General features: G+C 41.4%; 2 protein-coding genes across 2 annotated transcripts in view; both read left to right on the top strand.

Moving 5' to 3' along the window:
- The window catches only part of mpripb (myosin phosphatase Rho interacting protein b), a 333783-nt gene that overhangs the window by 1196 nt on the left and 313203 nt on the right, over positions 1-19384 (top strand). The gene's annotated exons all lie outside the window — the stretch shown is intronic.
- LOC148145277 (uncharacterized) lies at positions 3045-6205 on the top strand. The gene is given in 2 exon segments (XM_088000353.1): positions 3045-5028; positions 5030-6205. Coding segments are annotated over 2 exon segments (1881 nt in total). The 5' UTR covers positions 3045-4323.

Raw genomic sequence — 19384 nt, 5'->3', positions numbered from 1 at the left:
TGTGCGTATTTATTTTTTCGCTGCATTGTTTGATAAGTCTTCAGTTGGGGTGTGATTTTTAGCTCCTCCCTCTAATCCTAATAGTGCCCTATTTCGGAGGTATTTGGAAAAATGGTGATTTTGTTTTCAGATCGTGTGTTTAAATTAGAATGTGCCAGGGTCTACTGTGATGGACTATCGTTTCTTGACAATTCTGGGTTATGATGAACATTAAATAACGAATTAATTTCTCTGTTGAAATTGTCCTGCAACCTCCTCCCTGCCCATACCCATGCAGCAAAACGTGTAGCTCCTGTTGAAAATTTTGTGCCAGTGTACTTATGTAACGTTGACGTTAAAATAACATTTGCAGAGCTAAATGTTCTGTTCAAAATTTTGGGTACCAGTCTTGGATAATTTTAATGCTTTGGCATATTTTTGTTGGCTCCTTTCTCCCTGAAATGTGGAGTCAGTGTCTGAAAGGAATAATTTTAACAATATATAATGCTTGGGTGTAGATAAATCTGCATAGTTGCATTTTTGGTAGTTTTCTCCAACTTCAGAAGCTGCTTTTAAAGAAAAAGTAATTTAGGTACTTTTCTGAACCAGGCTGTTACTTTCTTGTTCTTCGTTGAAAAAAAATCAAAATATGTTGGCAATATTGGTTCCTGAGACAAAAATTGAATATAATTTAATGACTTTAATTATGAACTTTATTAACTTTACAAGAACATTTTTGTTTAATGCCTATAACTGAATATTTATTTTAAAAAAAACTTTGATTCGATCTCATCTTGAAAAGTAGTAATTCAAGAAGTTGTTGGAAAGAATTAAGAGTGCATTCTCTGCAATTGCAATTTAGTAAGCAATGGACTGACGTCCAGATTATTTAAATTGCTATATTATGTTTCTTATTTTGATGTCCTTGCTCTGTCATAGTTCCAGTTTGCAGTAATGAATTTGAACTTTTCAACTAATTGAAAGTTAATGTTTATGATTTGTTGAACTTTGTTCGCTTTAGAAATGAAAGGGATCAGAATTGTGCTACAACTGTGATAGTCTTGTCCCCATCAAACGTTAATGCTAACTTGGCGACTAACATTGAAAACATGTCATCGCCAGTTTATATTGTTTGCTTTTGAAATACCATTGTTTATTAAACCCTTTTGTTTCCTTGTTTTGATTTGTCACCTTTATTGCTAAATTAATAAGTACTGTGTTTTTTCAAATCTTATTTATAAGTGATTAATGGTGTGATAAAAGGAACAGGCAAGATAAGAGATACTTGTCATTTGACATTGACCAGTTCCAGTATGACTGTGCTGTAGTTATAATTTTCAATTGGTCACTGTTCACCTAGCACTTGATTTGTTTTAACACTTGTAACTCTTTAGAATAATCTGTGATCTGATGGGATATTGTAATATTAATAGATGTTATTTTACAGAATGAGAAACATTGTGAAAAATGGAGATTTCCTTCAGTAGTTGAAAATTTGGTTAAATGGATTTAAGACTTAATATTAATTCTGGACTTTGGTGATTTGGGATTTAGCTCCATATGAAAGTGCTGGCCATCTTACAAGTTGTCATGTAGTGGGATGTTAATTATGGCTGTTTGGGGTTATTGCCCTTCTCTTGTTCCACTGCTTTGACCGCTGTAGTAGTCTGCAACTTGCCTTGACAAGGAGTTTCGTCGCTCTTCCTTAAATTTGCTCCTTTGCAACTGTGTTTCACTACCATCCTTGTCCAATTTGTTTCTCCTTCCTTGCTCCTTGATAGTTAACGGAAAGAGCTTTAAAATCTATTTCTGCACTTGAGAAATCAATATTTGAATTATTTACCCCTTGTGTAAGATGGTTTCTCAACATGTTTGTTGGAATGACATTTTGGAGAGTAACTTGAACTTTTTGAGTTTGAGCTAAAACGGTAATGTTTTGTGGCCTCCAGGTTCAGTGTCATGTGCATATGACAGTTTGACTTAGAGGCTTGTGATCACTGGGGTCTGAGCTTTGTAGTCAAGTAAGTAGTTTTGAACTGTAGTCACGATAATATAGGAATATCGTAATGTTTGGTTGGGAGACTTTAATAGGATTACTGGGTATAGTACCATTGCCGTATTTTGTTGGCTTCCCAAGTCTGTGTCACTAATTTGACTTAGTGGTTACTCAAATTTTCCTCCTTCCCCATTTTTTTTGTTAACTCCTTACTGCCTTTATTTAACTCCTTTCTGTAGATTTCTATAATTCTATTACATGAACACTGATGTTGGCTTCTGTTTGGTTCCTGTTGTCTTTGCTCATCCTTTTTGTTTTGATGCCCAAAAATCTCCAATTAAGTAACTGCATAAGCTTGTATATCTGTGCAATTCCTTTCTTTTTTGTAGCATATTTTAAAGTACTGAAAACATTTCTTGAAGTTTACAGCACTTTATACAGCATTGTGCTGGTTCTAATTTATGAAAAATGGGAACAACAATATGGGCCATCAAAGTTTCTTATCAAACTAGGATGATAACTCCAGACTGGACCAGATCAGCATTATTTGGAGTTAATGTTGGTCTTGCCTCATGTGCATCTTATGTCGTATAACCTGTATGCCCTATTCTGTCCAGATTTTTATCACCCTATGATCTGTCTGCCTTTGCTTATTGTGATCTGCCTGTACTGATCGCAGACAAATCTTTTCACTGTACTTAAGTATATCTGACAACAAATCAAATAATTTACTGGCCATTCTCTGTCTGGCAGAAGAAGCAGAAACTGGTTGATCAAGAAGTAAACAGGACCAGCTAGAAGTGTCCTGAAAGCCGCACCTAGGTTTGGAGGGTACAGAACCAGATGACAGACTTGGGCCATTTAGGAGTGATGTTTTTTCCCTCAGAGTGGTGAATCTTTAGAAATCTGTACCAAGGAGAGCTGTGGAGGTTTAATTTTGAATATACTCAATATCTGAGATCAATGGATTTTGAGCTATCAAAGATGGTGGAGTAAAGTAGCGTGGATGTACAGATCAGCCATGAACTAGAGGAATGGTCGAGGAGGTGAAAGGGGTTCACTGGCCTACTCTTGCTTGACCTCCTATTTCCAACATTTCTCAAAGGGGAACTGATGACTATGCTGGCATTCTCCAACAGCCACAGAAGCAGCAGGAAATAGAAAATAGAAGGTTGTGTACTTAAAAATATAGTAAAGATGTTTGGAGAACATTTAGAGCTGGGGAGACCAAGGACAACTGTTAATGCAGAATGAGGTCATTCAGCCCAAACATGTCTGCATTGATTCTTCAAATGAATAGTTCATGTTGACTCCTTCATCTGCCAATCCCCATAATAATACATGTTCTTCCTTCTTAAGTTTGCAGTCCAACTCCTTAAATACTTCAACTGAACTTGTTAGCACAGCGTTTCAGACTGCAACACTTAGAGTTTCTATATAAAAATATAGATTTTCATTGTTAATTTTGCTTTGTTTACCAGTAACTTTGTGCTTATGCCATCCTTTTCTATCACTTCGAGTCAAAACTGTTTCTCCTATCTACTTTGTCCAGACCCCTCATGATTTTGAGCATCTTCTTCAAATCTCTTCTCCACTACCTTTCCCCCAAGGAAAATAGTTATAACTTCCCATGTCCGTCTGAAATTCCTCCTCTCTAGAATAATTCTCCTGAATCTGTTCTGTCTCCAATGTTTTCATGCCCTTCTTAAAATGAAGTCACATAACTGGATGAAGTATTCCAGCACGGGCCAAATTGATATCTTGTACAAGTTCAACATAACCTCTGAGAATGCTAAAGAAAGTCAGCTCTGAAGAAGAGTCTTTCTGAATTTGGAGCATTAACTAATTCACTTTCTCTCTGCAAGTGCTGCCAGGCCTCCTGAGTTTCTCCAATATTGTTTCTTTCAGATTTTCAGCATCTGCAGTATTTTGCCTATATTCACGTAACATCATTGCTCTGTCCCTAATAATAAAGCCAAAAATTTGTGAGAAGATTTGTAGCTCGGGTGCTTGTTGTGGTTCTGTTCGCCGAGCTGGGAATTTGTGTTGCAGACGTTTCGTCCCCTGTCTAGGTGACATCCTCAGTGCTTGGGAGCCTCCTGTGAAACGCTTCTGTGATGTTTCCTCTGGCATTTATAGTGATTTGTACCTGCCGCTTCCGGTTGTCAGTTCCAGTTGTCCGCTGCAGTGGCCGGTATATTGGGCCCAGGTCGATGTGTTTATTGATTTGAATCTGTGGATGAATGCCACGCCTCTAGGAACTGCAGCAGAGACGCTAAGACAAGCCAGGAAATGGGAATCCTGTGCTGACCGCCTAAGCGCCACATACGAACAACACCGGTTCCTGCATGAATGCCGAAAGAATCAAATCCTTCCATGTGTCCGATACAGACCACCAGTCAACAACCCACAAGCCAGCGACGCAGCAGACAGAACGGATTCAGGATGATCCAGGTAATGATTACAGATGCTCAAACCAGACTTCACAAATACAGACAAGAAATTGTGCGCCAAAAATCGTTTATTTCAAAAACCACCAATCGGGAATGGACCCGGACAATAGAACAGGCTGTCACCATAGGACAGAACAGGACCACACAACGCAAAAAAAGGCACTAAAAGAAAAAATGGCCAAACTAACACACAACAGAGAGGACACCACAACACACACCTGGGTTAGAAACCTCTCCCTCAGTAAGCTCACAGACACGGAAAGAACAATACTGGCCAAGGGACTCCACTACAACCACAAGGACGCCAAGACATCAGACTTCCTAGCAGCTCTAGAATGCACACTCTGGAACAATGGACTGACAGAGACACAAAAAACAGTGAGACAAAGTATCGTACCTCTGATAACAAGGAAAAGACAAACACATAACCTCAACACCAAGGAGAGGGAAGCACTAAAATCACTAAGAAACGATAAGAACATAATCATACTACCAGCAGACAAAGGCAGAATGACGGTCATCCTGGACAAAGCAGACTACGTCCAAAAAGCGCAACAACTACTTGCAGATGCCAACACCTACCAAAAGAAGGAGTTTGACCCCCACCCCACAGCTCAGCAATAAGATAAACAACACACTGAGGAACCTACAAAAAAACGGACAGATAACCAGGTTTGACCTACAAAGAATGAAACCTGAAAGCAACAACACCCCCAGATTCTATGGACTACCTAAAGTACACAAACCAGACATCCCACTCAGACTACCAGGGATACCATCACACAAATTGGCTAAAGAACTACAGCAGAAACTGAAACACCTGATCAGTGGATCTAGACACTCTATACAATCAACACAGGAATTCTTGGACATCATCAGAAATATACACATAGACAAGGAAGAAACCATGGTCTCGTTCGATGAAACGGCACTGTTCACCTCTATCGACAAAACCCTAGCCAGAGAAACAATAGCCAACCTGCTGGACATACAGAACAGACAAGATGTTGAACCTATCAAAAAAGACTGCATACTTAAACTACTGAACCGTTGCCTCACAACACGCTTCACATTCAACAACCAAATATATGAACAAATCAACATTACACCCATGGGTTCACCCATCTCTGGACTCATAGCAGAAGCGGTAATGCAAAAATTCGAACAAACAGTCTTACCGCAAATTCAACACAAACTCTGGGTCAGATATGTGGATGACACCTTTGTAATCATTAAAAACACAGAAATAGAGAACACACACCAGATCATCAACGCCACACTCGCAGGAATCCAATTCACGAAAGAGGAAGAAAAGGACAACCAACTCCCATTCCTAGACGTGATGGTACAGAGAACACCGAACGGTGAATTCACCACAAAAGTATACAGGAAAGCCACACACACAGACCAAGTCTTAAACTACGAAAGCAACCACCCCAACACACACAAAAGAATTTGCATCAAGACACTATTCAAAAGGGCCACAACACACTGCAGTACACCAGAACTGCAAAAAGAGGAAGAAGAACACCTATACAATGTATTCGCCAAAAACGGATGCCCGTGCAACTTCATCAACATGCCGCAACCCAAAGGACTAGCCATACTACCATACATCAAGAGCATTTCTGAACTGACAGCCAGACTACTGCGACCACTAGGACTCCCAACAGCACACAAACCAACAGCCACTCTCAGACATCGACTCACCAGGACAAGGACCCGATACCCAGCCCGATACATTACCCTTATCAACCCTCTGTTACTTATCTTTTAAATGTTTTTAAAAAAACTTTAAATTAGTTAAACATTTTCCCTTAAGCCTGGGTTTCTTTTAAATAACTTGCAGTTATACTATTTTTGTGACTATTTTTGATTATTGTTTCTAGAAATCTTCTTCTGTTGAAGTTAAATTCTCTGGCTTGTAATTGTTGACTCTGTCTACATATTGTTTTTGTAATAAGGTGTAAACATTTGAAATCCTTCAGTTCCCAGGCATCATGGAATGTCAAAGGAAGGCTGGAAAATTATGGCCAGTGTTTCTGTAACTTTAGTTCTTGCTTCCCTTTGTATCCTTGAATGCATCTCATCTGGTCTTGATGCAGTTCATTGTAATAGAAAACATGTTCAATATGCATAGAGATATAGTATCTGATCCAAGGAAGAAGCTTACAGGTTGGCCAAGAAAAATAATAGGTCTGAGAATTGGGAGCCGTTTAGAATTTGACTAAGGGCTTAAGAAGGGGCAATACTTTACAAAAGTAAAATTGCAGGGAGCATAAAGACTGACACTAAGTTTCTATAGGTACATGAAAAGGAAGAAGATTGGTGAAGATAAATATAGGTTCCCTACAGTCAGAAATGGGGAAATGTATAATAGGGGATAAAGAAATGGCTGAGCAACTGAATGCATACTTTGGTTCTGTCCTCGCAAAAGAGGAAACAAATCAGACACACGAAATGTTGGACAGTGCAGGATTTAGTGAGAGCGAAGAACTGAGGAAGATCGCTATTAGTAGAGAAATGAGGGGATTGAAAGTGATTAAATCCTCAGGGCCTGATAATCAACATCCCAGGAAGTGACTCTAGAAATAGTGGATGCATTGGTGGTCATCTTCCAGGATTCTCGAGACTCTGGAAGAGTCTGTGCAGGTTTCAGCGTAGCTAATGTTACTCCAGTATTCAAAAAGGGAGGTAGAGAGAAACAGGGAATTATAAACCAGTGCGCCCAACATCGGTAGTGAGGAAAATTCTCGAATGCATTATCAAGGATTTTACAGCGGAACATTTGGAAAGCAGTGGCAGAATCAGAAAGAGCCAGCATGGATTTATGAGGGGGAAGTCTTGCTTGATAAATCTGTTGGAAGTCTATGAAAGTATAACTAGCAGAGTTGACAAGGGTGGAGCCAGTCGATGTGCTGTATTTGGACTTTCAGAAGGCGTTTGACAGAACTCCTCCATAAGAGATCATTGTGCAAGATTAAAGTGCATGGGATTGGGGGGAAGCATATTGAGGTAGATAGAAAACTGGTTGGCAGGTAGGAAACAGTGTAGGAATTAATTGATCCTTTTCAGATTGGCAAGCAGTAACTAGTGGGGGTGCCACAGTGATTGATGCTAGGACCCCAGGTGTTCACTATATATTAATAATTTGGATGAGGGAACAAAATGTAACATTGCAAGGTTTGCACATGATGCCGAGTTGGGTGGGAGGGTGAACTGTGATGAGGATGTGTAGTTCCTTCAGCATGATCTGGACAGGTTGTGAGTGGGCAAATCAATGGCAGACGTGGTATAATTTGGATAATTGAGAGGTTATTCACTTTGGAAGCAAAAAACAAGGCAGATTACTACCTAAATGGCAGTAAATTGGGAGAGGCGAGTGTGCAGCGGGACCTGGGTATCCTTTGTGCACCAATGGCTGAAGGTAAGTGTGCAGGTGCAGCAGGTGGTAAAGAAGGCAAATGGTATGCTGGCCTTCATTGTGAGACGTTTCAAGTACAAGAGCTGGGATGGCCTTGGTGAGGCCACACCTAGAATATTGCGCAGTTTTGGTCTCTTTTTCTGAAGAAGGATGCTCTTGCTCTTGAGCAAGTGTACTGAAGTTTTACCAGGCTAATCCTGGGTATGGCAGAACTGACGCATGAGGAGAGATTGACGAGGTTAGGATTGTTTTCGCTGGAGTTCGGACGAGTGAGCGGGAATTCTAACCGGTCTAGACAGGGTAGATGCAGGGAGGATATTCCTGATGGTGGGTGCATCCAGAACCAGTGCACACAGTTTGAGGATTCAGGGTGGACCATTTAGGAGGACGTGAGGAGACATTTCTTCACCCAAAGAATTCATTCCCATAGCAAGGTGTTGATGCTCAAACGTTGCATGCATCCAGTAAGTGGCTAGATATAGCACTTGGGGCGAATGGGATCGAAGGTTCTGGGGAGAAAGTAGGATTTGGCTGTTAGATGATGGTCAGCCAAGGTCGTGGTGAATAGCGTAGCAGGCTTGAAGGGCCGAATGGCGGCCTCCTGCTCCTATGTTCTGTGTATTTCTTTTAATTTTATCTTTAATCAAGAATAGAAGTTGCTGGAGAAACTCTGATCTGGCTGCGCCTGGAGAGATAAAAGTTAACCTTTCAAGCTTGGTGACTTCATCACTTTTAAGCTGTGTGCCATGAAATTCTTCTTGATCATTTGTCTTGGCTCCCTTGTCCCCTGTAACCTTATTTAAATCTGACCTAATAATACTTGTGAAAAGTATGCAAATAACTTAATCCTATTTCTATTTAGGTGCAAACCTGTTCCAGCATATTTAGGGCTTCCAGCTCCCTTTAAGATCAGTAGGAGCATGGGTAAATAGAGTAACTAATTCCAATGCTGAAGTGCTGACCCAGAGGGTACAGATTTAAAGTGACTAATTATCTTCATGGTGCTTCTGATTCTTTCGTCCAACTTTCTCTTTAATGCACCGAGTGGTTACCATTTGGAGTATGTAACATGAGAGGGTGGCAAATACTAACTCAACAATCTCTTTCATAAGAGAACTGGATAAATATTTGAAGAAAAATTGGGAAAGAGATTGGGTCTACCTGAATTGTTCTGCAAAACAACTGATACAGAAGCAATGAATGATGTAGTCTTTTGTGATAGTGTTGAGTGTTTCTAAGATGTGAGGCTAGTTGTGACCTTGGGAAGGAAAGCACCAAATAAAAGGTGATGGTAAGACTCCACAAGGTACTATAAAATACCAGAACCTGGATCTAAGCAAACGTAGTGGCTACAGAGGCTCAATTCTGACACCTCTCCGCTCCAATATCAGTGAGTTGAGTTCACTTTCTGTAAGCTATTCCTGGCTCACCACCTTTAATTAAAAATAACTGGTTCAGAGATATGGGCTATACCTTTTTTTAAGAAGGAAAAAAAGTTGGAATTTTGGGTACAAATTTTTTTCTTGCTGGATTATCTGAGTCATCTGATAGAGTTGGAATGCTGTGGGAATAATCTGGACACAGAATCTAAAATGCAGTATGAGCTTCAAACATAGGAAGCCAACAGTAGCAACTGTAACCTGCACTGCTGTAGGTTAGGATCCAAAATAATCCTAGCAGTGTTCACCTTTTTCAGGATGAAGCACAAATTCTTAAACCATGGTAAAGTTGGAGATGTGAGCAAAGCTGTTGCATTACAGTAACAAAAAATGAGATCCCGTCATTTGTGTTACTTTACCTACATTGAACGTTTTAAGTTGATTTTCCTGAAAATCTTCTCTAATGTAATCTTGAAGCTGGGACATTTGTCAGAAACTTGAACCTAATATAGAGACCAGATGAGCTCCTGATGTCTGTTTTTATAAACACAAGTGAATCTCGTTTTCTGGATCTCGGGTATTGGAATGTGGATGTGTAGAGAATTTGGCATCTTTTAATCTTGCTCAGCGGTTTGTTGCTTGTGCCTTGGAAGATTTTTTTTAAAGGTTCTTAAACATTTGCATTTGTGTTCTTTAGTAAATGGAAACCTGGTCAAATTGTGTGTACGCAAAGTGTTTTGGTATTTGTTTTTGAAAAGAAGAAAAATGATTGTTATCCAGATGGTTACTGCCCTCCTCTCTGCCTGCTGCCCGTCCTTGATTTTAAATTGATTGCTATAAATTATAAATCCAGATAAGATACTATTTATTAGAAAATCTTTTCATCAAACAAGAAAAATAATGGCAAAATTGAACTGTAGAACATCAATGTTGTCAACTGTACTGTCATACATGTTTAATTTATGGTTACTTAAACTGTGTGATTGCTAAAGTGTTTCTTTTGTATGTGTTCACATGCTCACTTAAAAAAATTCCTTATTTTCAATGTGTTTATTTGAAACCTTAGTTTGTTTGAATGGGCTGAATATTTTGTCTTCAACTGAATTACCATGACTTTTTGATTTCAGTGTTGCAGAAATGTTTGTACATTCTGCAGATAATTGCCATATGCCTGGGCACATCAAACCACTAAATGGTGATGATTTGGATATTGAATAGCTGTGTCTTGGTAGGTAGCATGTTCAGTTGAGTCAGAAGGTTGTTGAATATTTGGAAGTGTATGGTAAAATAGGGCAAAGTCAGCATGGTTTCATCAAGGGGGCGTCATGCCTGACAAATCTGCTGGAATTCTTTTGAGGAGGTAACAAGTAGGTTAGACCAAGGAGATCTAATGGATGTTATCAACCTGAACTTCAAGAAGGTCTTTGACAAGGTGCCGCATAGGAGGTTACTGAGTAAGATAAGGGCAGATGTTGTAAGAGACTAGGTGCTAACATGGGTGGAAGATAGTTTGTTTGGCAGAAGGCAGAGAGTGGGAATGAAAAGGTCTTTCCGAGAATGGGAAAGGGTCAGTGTTGGGACCACGTTTCATTTTATACATTAATGGTCTAGTTGAAACAACTGAGGTCATTCTGGCTAAGTTTGCAGATGATACAAAGATAAGTGGAGGAATAGGTAGTATCGAGGAGGCGAGGAGATGGCAGAAGGATGTAAACAGATTAGGAGAGTGGGCAAAGAAGTGGCAGATGGAATACATTGTGGAAAAATGTGAGGTCATGCATTTTGGTAGGAAGAATGGAGGCGCGGACTATTTTCTAAATGGGGAGAAAATTCAGAAATCTGAAGTGCAAAGGGACTTGGCAGTCCTAGTCCAGGTTTTTCTTTAAGGTAAGTTTGCAGGTTGAATTGGTAGTTAGGAAGACAAATACAATGTTGTCATTCATCTTGAGAACTAGAATGTAAAAGCAGGGATGTACTTCGGAGGCTCTGGTCAGACCACATTTTGAGAATTGAGTAGTTTCGGACCCCTTGCCTCAGGAAGGATCTATTGGCTCTGAAGTGGATCTGGACGAGGTTAATGAGAATGATTCCAGGAATGAAAAGATTAACATATGATGAACATTTAAGGACTCTGGGACTATACTTAATGGAGTTTAGAAAGATGAGGGGGTAATATGATTGAAGCTTTCAGAATACTGAACGGCCTGGACAGAGTTGTTGTTGGGAAGATGTTTTCATGGGCTTGAGGGTCGAGGACCTAAGGGTACAGTCTTAGAGTAAAGGGCAGATCCTTTAGAATGGAAATAAGGAGAAACTTTGTTAGCTAGAGAGTGGTGAATGTGTGGAATTCCTTGCCGCAGAAGGCTGTGGACACCAGGTCATTCTGTATGTTTAAAACCGGGATTAGTTCTTGATTGTCAAGCGGATTGAAGATTATGGGGACAAAGCCAAAAAATGGGATTGATGAACTTATCAGCCATGATCAAATGGCAGAGCAGACTCGATGGGCTGAAGTGCTGGGCTAAAGCCTTAAACTAGGAGAAAGTGAACTGTAGATGCTGGAGATCAGAGTCAAAGTGTGGTGCTGGAAAAGCACAGCCGGTCAGGCAGCATCCGAGGAGCAGGAGAGTTGATGTTTCGAGCATAAGCTCTTTATCAGGCATATAGGGGGTCCACAAGGGGCCTGAGATAGGGGAGTGGAGCTGAGGGGAACGTAGCTAGGAAGGCGATAGGTGGGGTATGATGGTGATAGGTCAGAGCAGAGGTGGAGTGGTTAAGTGAGAAAGATGATGGACAGGCCTGAGTGCCGAGTTGGAGGATTGGATCTGGGATTTTGCATGTCCTTGGCGGAGTTGAAGTGGTCAGCCACAGGGTGGTGGGTTGTTTAGTGTGTCCCAGATGTTCTCTGAAATGTCCTGCAAGTTGAAATCCTGTCTCCCTGATGTAGAGGAGACCACATCGAGAACAATGAACACAGTAGATGAGGACACATCCACAATCATCCTCCTACTGTATCCTGGGCTGCCTCCACTGCCAACTCCTAGCCACCTGACGAATGGAGGAAGAACACCTCATCGTCTGCCTTGGGACCCTCCAACCACGAGGAATCCATGTCGATTCTACCGGTTTCCTCATCTCCCCTCCCCCACCTTTTATCCCAGATCCAACCCTCCAATTCAACTGTCAGATCTGTCCATCATCCTTCCCACTTATCCATTCCACCCTCCGCTCTGACCTATCACTATCACCCCATAGCCTCCATCTACTTATTGCCTTCCTAGCTAGCCCCCCCCCCCTCCCGGCCTACCCTCCTCCTCCCATTTATCTCTCAGCCCCCCCCCCCCCCACCCCAACATTCCTGATGAAGAGCTTATGCTCCTCACATGTTGCCTGACTGGCTGTGCTTTTCCAGTGCCACACTTTTTGAGTAAAGCCATAAACTATATTGCTAAATCTCCAAAGGGATGTTTTTAGTCTTTCACAATCTTTTGCAGCTTTTTCTTTCTGTACATTACTTTCACTTGTTAGTTTTTCTTGTTAAGAAAAAATAAGTAGTGCAGATACTGCAAACCTCATGCAAAATAGGAAATGTTGAAATTGCTTTGGTTAAACAACAGAAAATAACATTTCAGTTGGATGAGTTTTCATCAGAATGAAGTTGGAGAATGAATGGTTCATTAGTGAGAATGAAGGTGAGGTAAGGGAGAGGTGGAAAATACAAGGTGGTGGGCAGGAGTGAATTGGATGATGTGGCCACTGAGGGTGCTAGAAATTTGAATTGAACAAAGCATTGGAGAAATTAAGTCGGTCTGGCAACATCTGTGGAAAGAACAACTCATTTTAAGGGCAACTTTTTTCACAGGGTGGTTCATATGTGGATTGAACTGCCAGAGGAAATGGTAGGTGCAGATACGGTTGTAACGTTGAAAAGACATTTGGGCAGTTACATGAATAGGAATGGTTTAGAGAGAGATGGGATGAACACAGGCAAGTGGGACTAGTTTAGTTTGGTTGGCATGGGTGAGCTGTTAGGAAGGGTTATACAGCACAGAAACAGACCTGACCACCTTTTGTCAGAACTGAAAATGGCTGGAAAATGGTATTTATGCTGATGTAGAGGGGAAGAGCAGTGAGGCGAATAGACAATGTGGGTTCCTGCTGAGAGATGGTAAAAGGAACCAGGCAAAAGAATTGGTGAGAGAAATGTAGGGTACAAATAAATGCTGAAATGGTCATAACAGGAGTTAGAAAGAGTTGAAAACAGGTGGGCTGTGCTGGGAGCAATCCAAAGAGAACAGAGCCTGGAGGTGAGGGGGTGGGGCGTTAATGAGCATCTAGATTCCTACTCTGAAATTGCGCAAACTGAATGTTGAGACCTGAGAGCAGTAAGAAAACCAGGTGGATGGTGAGTTGTTGTTACTCCAGCTTCCATTGAACTTTGGAGCAGTGCAACAGGCCTGACATGCATAGGTTGGCGTGTTAATTAAGACAGCAGTCAACTAAAAGCTTGGGATTTTTTTTCCCAATAGAGGAGAGGCGTTTGACAAAGCAATCACCCACTCTGTTTCCTGTCCCCGATTGGTAGAGGAGACCATATTGTGAGCAGTGAGCACAGTAGATTAGGTTGAATGACGAGACAAAAGTAAGGACTGCAGATGCTGGAGATCAAAGTAGAGAGTGCGGTGCTGGGAAAGCACAGCAGATCAAGCAGCATCTGAGGCGGGATGGGACCATTTGCCACAGCAGATTCACTGCTGATGCTTAGCCACCGCCCATTGGCCACTGAAGACGATTCGCCACCGCAAGTAAATTGTATATTTTGAATATTGCTGGTATATAAAATTGTCGTTACTATTGGTTAAGGTAGTGTTTGCGTTGTTTCAGTAACAACTTATTTTCATTACAGGAGAGTTTTTTTAAGCTTGTATTTTTGGAATACAGTGTCCAAGTTGCAAAAGTGAAAACCAGTTTAAAACGTTGTGCAGAAGAATCACAGGAAGTACCTAGTGATCTTATTAATGAATGTGTAGTCGATGTCCCTCAGTCAGTCCTAGCATCTTTACCGACTACAAGCAGCATGAAGAAAATAATTTGACGGAAAAGGAATGATATTAGTTTAGCACCACCAAACCCTACTGGTCTTCAGCATTTGGTGATTCCAATTAGATACAAAGTATATAAGCCGGATAACTGAGCAGAAGAAAAAATTCTTTTGGCGGATAGTGGTCAAGGAAGTAATCGTATAATCATATTTGGTAGGGAATCTTGGATACATAATTTAGCAGAATCGATGTGGTTTGTGGATGGTACGTTCAACATAACCCCTATTTTATTCTCTCAGGTATATTGTATTTTAGCAAAAAGACTTGATGGGGTTCATCCAATATTGTATATACTTCTACCAAATAAGCAGCGTTCAACACATGTATGCATGTTTGAAATGGTGAAGTCCTTGGTACTTAATCCGAGACCACAGTATATCCATTGTGACTTTGAGCAGGCAGCTATCAGTGCTATGAGAGAATGTTTTCCTGAAGTTTGCATTAGGGGCTGTTTCTTTCTTTTGGCACAAAGTATGCATAAACCTATTACTGCAGTTGGAGCAACTCGTCAATACAACACCAATCCTGATTATGCTTTAAAAGCAAAAATGAAAAATGCTTTGGCTTTTGTGCCACTTACTGATCTTGATAACTATGTAGAAGCACTTGCAGATTTTTTGCCTCAAGAACTACAACCAATACTAGATTGGTTTGAATTTAATTATATTGGACTCTACAATAGACGTGGCAGTTGCCGAAGGGCACCTTTGTTTCCCCATGATATGTGGTCGGTCTGATACAGCAATAAACAATGAAGATCACACAAATAATCACGCTGAAACCGCTCATCGGAGAATTGCTTTTGAACTCTGAGCTCATCACCCAACCATATGGAAATATATTGGTACGTTAACGAAAGTGCAAAAGGGGCGTGATTTATATACGGAACAGCTGATAGTGGGTTACCCACCACAAATAAAGCTAAAAAAGTATCGCGACGCGACAATAGAATAAAAAAAATTGTTCTTGAATATGGTGAAAGAGATTGTTTGGATTATCTTAAAGGAATAGCGCATAACTATCAAATGAACTGAAATTTCATTGTTTATTATTCATGTGAGATTTTACTGCCATTATAAAGATTTTAAAAATATATTTCCTCTTTCTGGTTAAAGTTTGTAACTCATTTTTACATATAAACCAATAAAATTATATTTATTTTACCTCTTTTTATATCAATATGTAGTTGTATAAATAAAGGGGACTGAAGTATGAAAGAACAGGCGGGAGGGAAAACAATCAGTACATATATCTATTTCTGGTGGCAAATAGTCTCCAGAGGTCAAACAACCCCGGTGGAGAAACACTGGTGGCGAACTGGCAGTGGCTAATCAGCGGCGGCGAATCTGCCGTGGCGAATTATCACTAACCCCATTTTAGGAGCAGGAAAATTGACGTTTCTGGCAAAAGTCAGGCAAATCACTGCATCACGTGGAAGGTATATCTGTGGCCTTGGATAGTGGGGTGGGAGGGAGCTAAACTGAGTTGGCTGATGTTATTGTTGACTGTGGTAGTGGTGAATCCTTGGGTGTGAACAGAGGTATTCTTCCTCAATGTAGCAAACTCCATGCTCAGTTCTTAGCGTTAGCAATGTCATCAGTCCTCCTGTATGCATTGCAGACTTGCACATGACTATAATGTTTCAGCTTTGTTGCCTGACAGGACTTCCAAAACAAAGTCTAATCCTGGTTCACCAGATGGTCAGAAAATGCTTCAGGGAGGTCCTCACTAACTTGTGGGAGTCTCTAGCCTGACAACACCTAATAGGAGAAGAAGCATCTGTGAAGATGCTAAATGTTTGAGCATCTCCATTGAACCCAGATAGACGCTAAGCACAAACCGTGGAAGCAGTGTATGAAAACGTGAACATCTCAACCATCATCTTCAGCAAATTGCACCTGTGTCCCATGTATGGCACTATTTGTGGGTTACTTTATCTTCCAAGGACCTCGAGACTGGAGTGGAAACAAGTTATCCTCAAGGTATTATGCAAGTAGAAGTATATTGTGAGCAATTGCAACATAGCAAGATGGAAGTAGGGAAGGATTTAGCATAATGGGCCAAATCTACTTTGTCCGTAACTGTATAACTTGTCTCCCGCCCCTGACCGCAAGCATATTTTGAAGCTGTGGATGGTTGTAAGAGGAGGTGAATTTGGATGTTGGATTTCTTGCACTTACATGGGACATTGTTGGAATTGAGTGATGTGGTTATCAGGAATAATGGATGAGTGGACCAAGTATTATGGAGAGAATGGGACCTTTTAGGAAAACTGGTAGTGAGAGGTGGCCAAAGAGCGAGGTGTTCAGAAATGTTTTCATGGAGATGAGCCTTTGGGATGGATATCTAGAAGATATGCCAGAGTTATCACACTCTTCAGAAATGTGCAATTTCTCAACTGGTCACTTAGTACTTCTGTTGCCTCAAGCACAGTTCTCTTCTATCATAATGCTTTAATATGTTGTAAACTTTCCAGGCAATGTGTGGAAATTGTAAGCACCATTTGTTGAAATTGCCTCTGAAAATCATGACTGTTGGCATGGAGTCACTTTAAAAATCTCAACACCAGGTTATAGTCAATAGAGATTTTTCACTTTGACCACCCAAGTCCAACACTGGCACCACCACATCATGGCATGAAGTCAGGCAGTCCTGCTTCTCCAGCACATACCTAATTAAACATGGGCATTCGCAGCCATCCAGGAAAATTGCAACTTGCTTTTTATAAAGCATAGGCAATCACCAAAGAACTATATCATTCCAGCCGATTTATCTTTGTTCACGAAGGATAAAACAATATTCTTCTAACTCTGTCAGACTAGTCTGAGACCTGTATTATGACAGCTCATAACTAAACTAGATAGGACAGATTGCAAAATGTCAAATAACAAGCAGTCTGTGGCATCAAAATACCACCTGTCTTTGGAAAAAGAATTTGAAGATGTATAAGTCACCAAGGTGAAGTCTTGATGGCTTGACTATTTGTGTGGGGTGGGCTGATGCGGGGTTGGAGAGTAAATAACAGAACTTGCTTTGTGTCTGAATTCCTGACTTCCAGTTCATCTGAAAACCAACTTGCTAAAAATTCAACTAAAAAGAGTCAGTGCTTACTCAGAAACCTCTATTTTCAAAGGCTTTACTTCAATTAAAATCATGAATTCATCCAAGAAACCACAGACGTGCTACAAATCTGAGGCTGAGATAATTATATCTTGTTGTTTAAACTTTCTTCTGAGTGAGTATAAGGGAGTCAAATGAGTGCAATGTTGTGCTCTTAATCCCCTGGGTCAAGTGTGGGGTAAATACACATTTTAAAACTGATGGAATTATTAGGAAAATTGAGTTTCAAATACACAAACAACTTTGATCATGTTCAGAAAACACATTCTGTCAGTGACAATAGACTCTTATTCAGTTCAGCCTTTTGCCTTTACCAGTCTTGGCTATCTCTCCAGTGAGGCTTCCATCTTCAGAATCATTGATCCAAGGAGTGATATGAAGGAGCCCTAGCAAAGCTGGACTTAATGGGAATTGAGGGGGAGGATGACTTGCTGATTAGAGATATCATTGTATACTTCTTCTGGGATTTAAACCTGGGCTTTCTGGTTCAGATGTAGGGGATACAACTACATTACTATAACCCTTAGTTCCTCAGGGTCATCTTTAAGGTCAGAAGTGAGAATGTTCGCCAATGACTAGTATTATGTTAGAACATAGAACAAAGAACAATACAGTGCCGAACAGGCCCTTTGGCCCTCAATGTCGAGCAGACCTGTGAACTAGTCTAAGCCCATCCCCCTACACTATCCCATCATCATCCATGTGCTTATCCAAGGACTGTTTAAATGCCGTAATGTGGCTGAGTTAACTACACTGGCAGGCAGGGCATTCCACGCCTTTGCCACTGAGTAAAGAACCTGCCTCTGACATCTGTCTTAAATTTATACCCCTCAATTTACAGCTATGCCCCCCTCGTATAAGCTGACGTCATCCTAGGAAAAAAGACTCTCACTATCTACTCTACCTAATCCTCTGATCATCTTGTTTGTCTACCAACACCTTCCACCCCGACCTCAAATATACCTGGACCATCTTAGACTCCTCCCTCCCCTTCCAAGACACCTCCATTTCTATCTCGGGCAACCGAATCAACACGGACGTTTACTATAAACCGACCGACTCCCACAGCTGCCAAGACCACACCACCTCCCACCCTGCCCCCTGTAAAAACGCCATCCCATATTCCAAATTCCTTCGTCTCCGCCGCATCTGCTCCCGGGAGGACCAGTTCCAATACCGTACAACCCAGATGGCCTCCTGCTTCAAAGACCGCAATTTCCCCCCAGACGTGATCGTCATTGCTCTCCACTGCATCTCCTCCACTTCCCACTCCTCCGCCCTTGAGCACCACCCCTCCAATCGTCACCAGGACAGAACCCCCACTGGTCCTCACCTATCACCCCACCAACCTCCATATACATCGTATCATCTGTTGTCATTTCCGCCACCTCCAAACGGACCCCACCACCAGGGATATATTTCCCTCCCCTCCCCTATCAGCATTCCAGAAAGACCACTCCCTCCGTGACTCCCTCGTCAGGTCCACACCCCCCACCAACCCAACCTCCACTCCCGGCACCTTCCCCTGCAACCGCAAGAAATGCAAAACTTGCGGCCACACCTTTTTCCCCCCACCCCCTTATTTCCCTCCAAGGCCCCAAGGGATCCTTCCATATCCGCCACAAATTCATCTGTACCTCCACACACATCATTTACTGCACCCGATGCGGCCTCCTCTATATTGGGGAGACAGGCCACCTACTTGCGGAACGTTTCAGAGAACACCTCTGGGACACCCGGACCAACTAACCCAACCACCACGTGGCTCAACAGTTTAACTCCCCCTCCCACTCCACCAAGGACATGCAGGTCCTTGGACTCCTCCATCGCCCGACCGTAGCAACACGACAGCTGGAGGAAGAGCGCCTCATCTTCCACCTAGGAACCCTCCAACCACAAGGGATGAACTCAGATTTCTCCAGTTTCCTCAT

Source organism: Chiloscyllium plagiosum, unplaced genomic scaffold (genome assembly GCF_037043375.1).
Source record: "Chiloscyllium plagiosum isolate Xiang-an unplaced genomic scaffold, Cpla_swu_hap1 HiC_scaffold_25, whole genome shotgun sequence".
Classification (NCBI taxonomy): domain Eukaryota; kingdom Metazoa; phylum Chordata; class Chondrichthyes; order Orectolobiformes; family Hemiscylliidae; genus Chiloscyllium; species Chiloscyllium plagiosum.
This window is presented reverse-complemented; position numbering and strand designations above follow the sequence as displayed.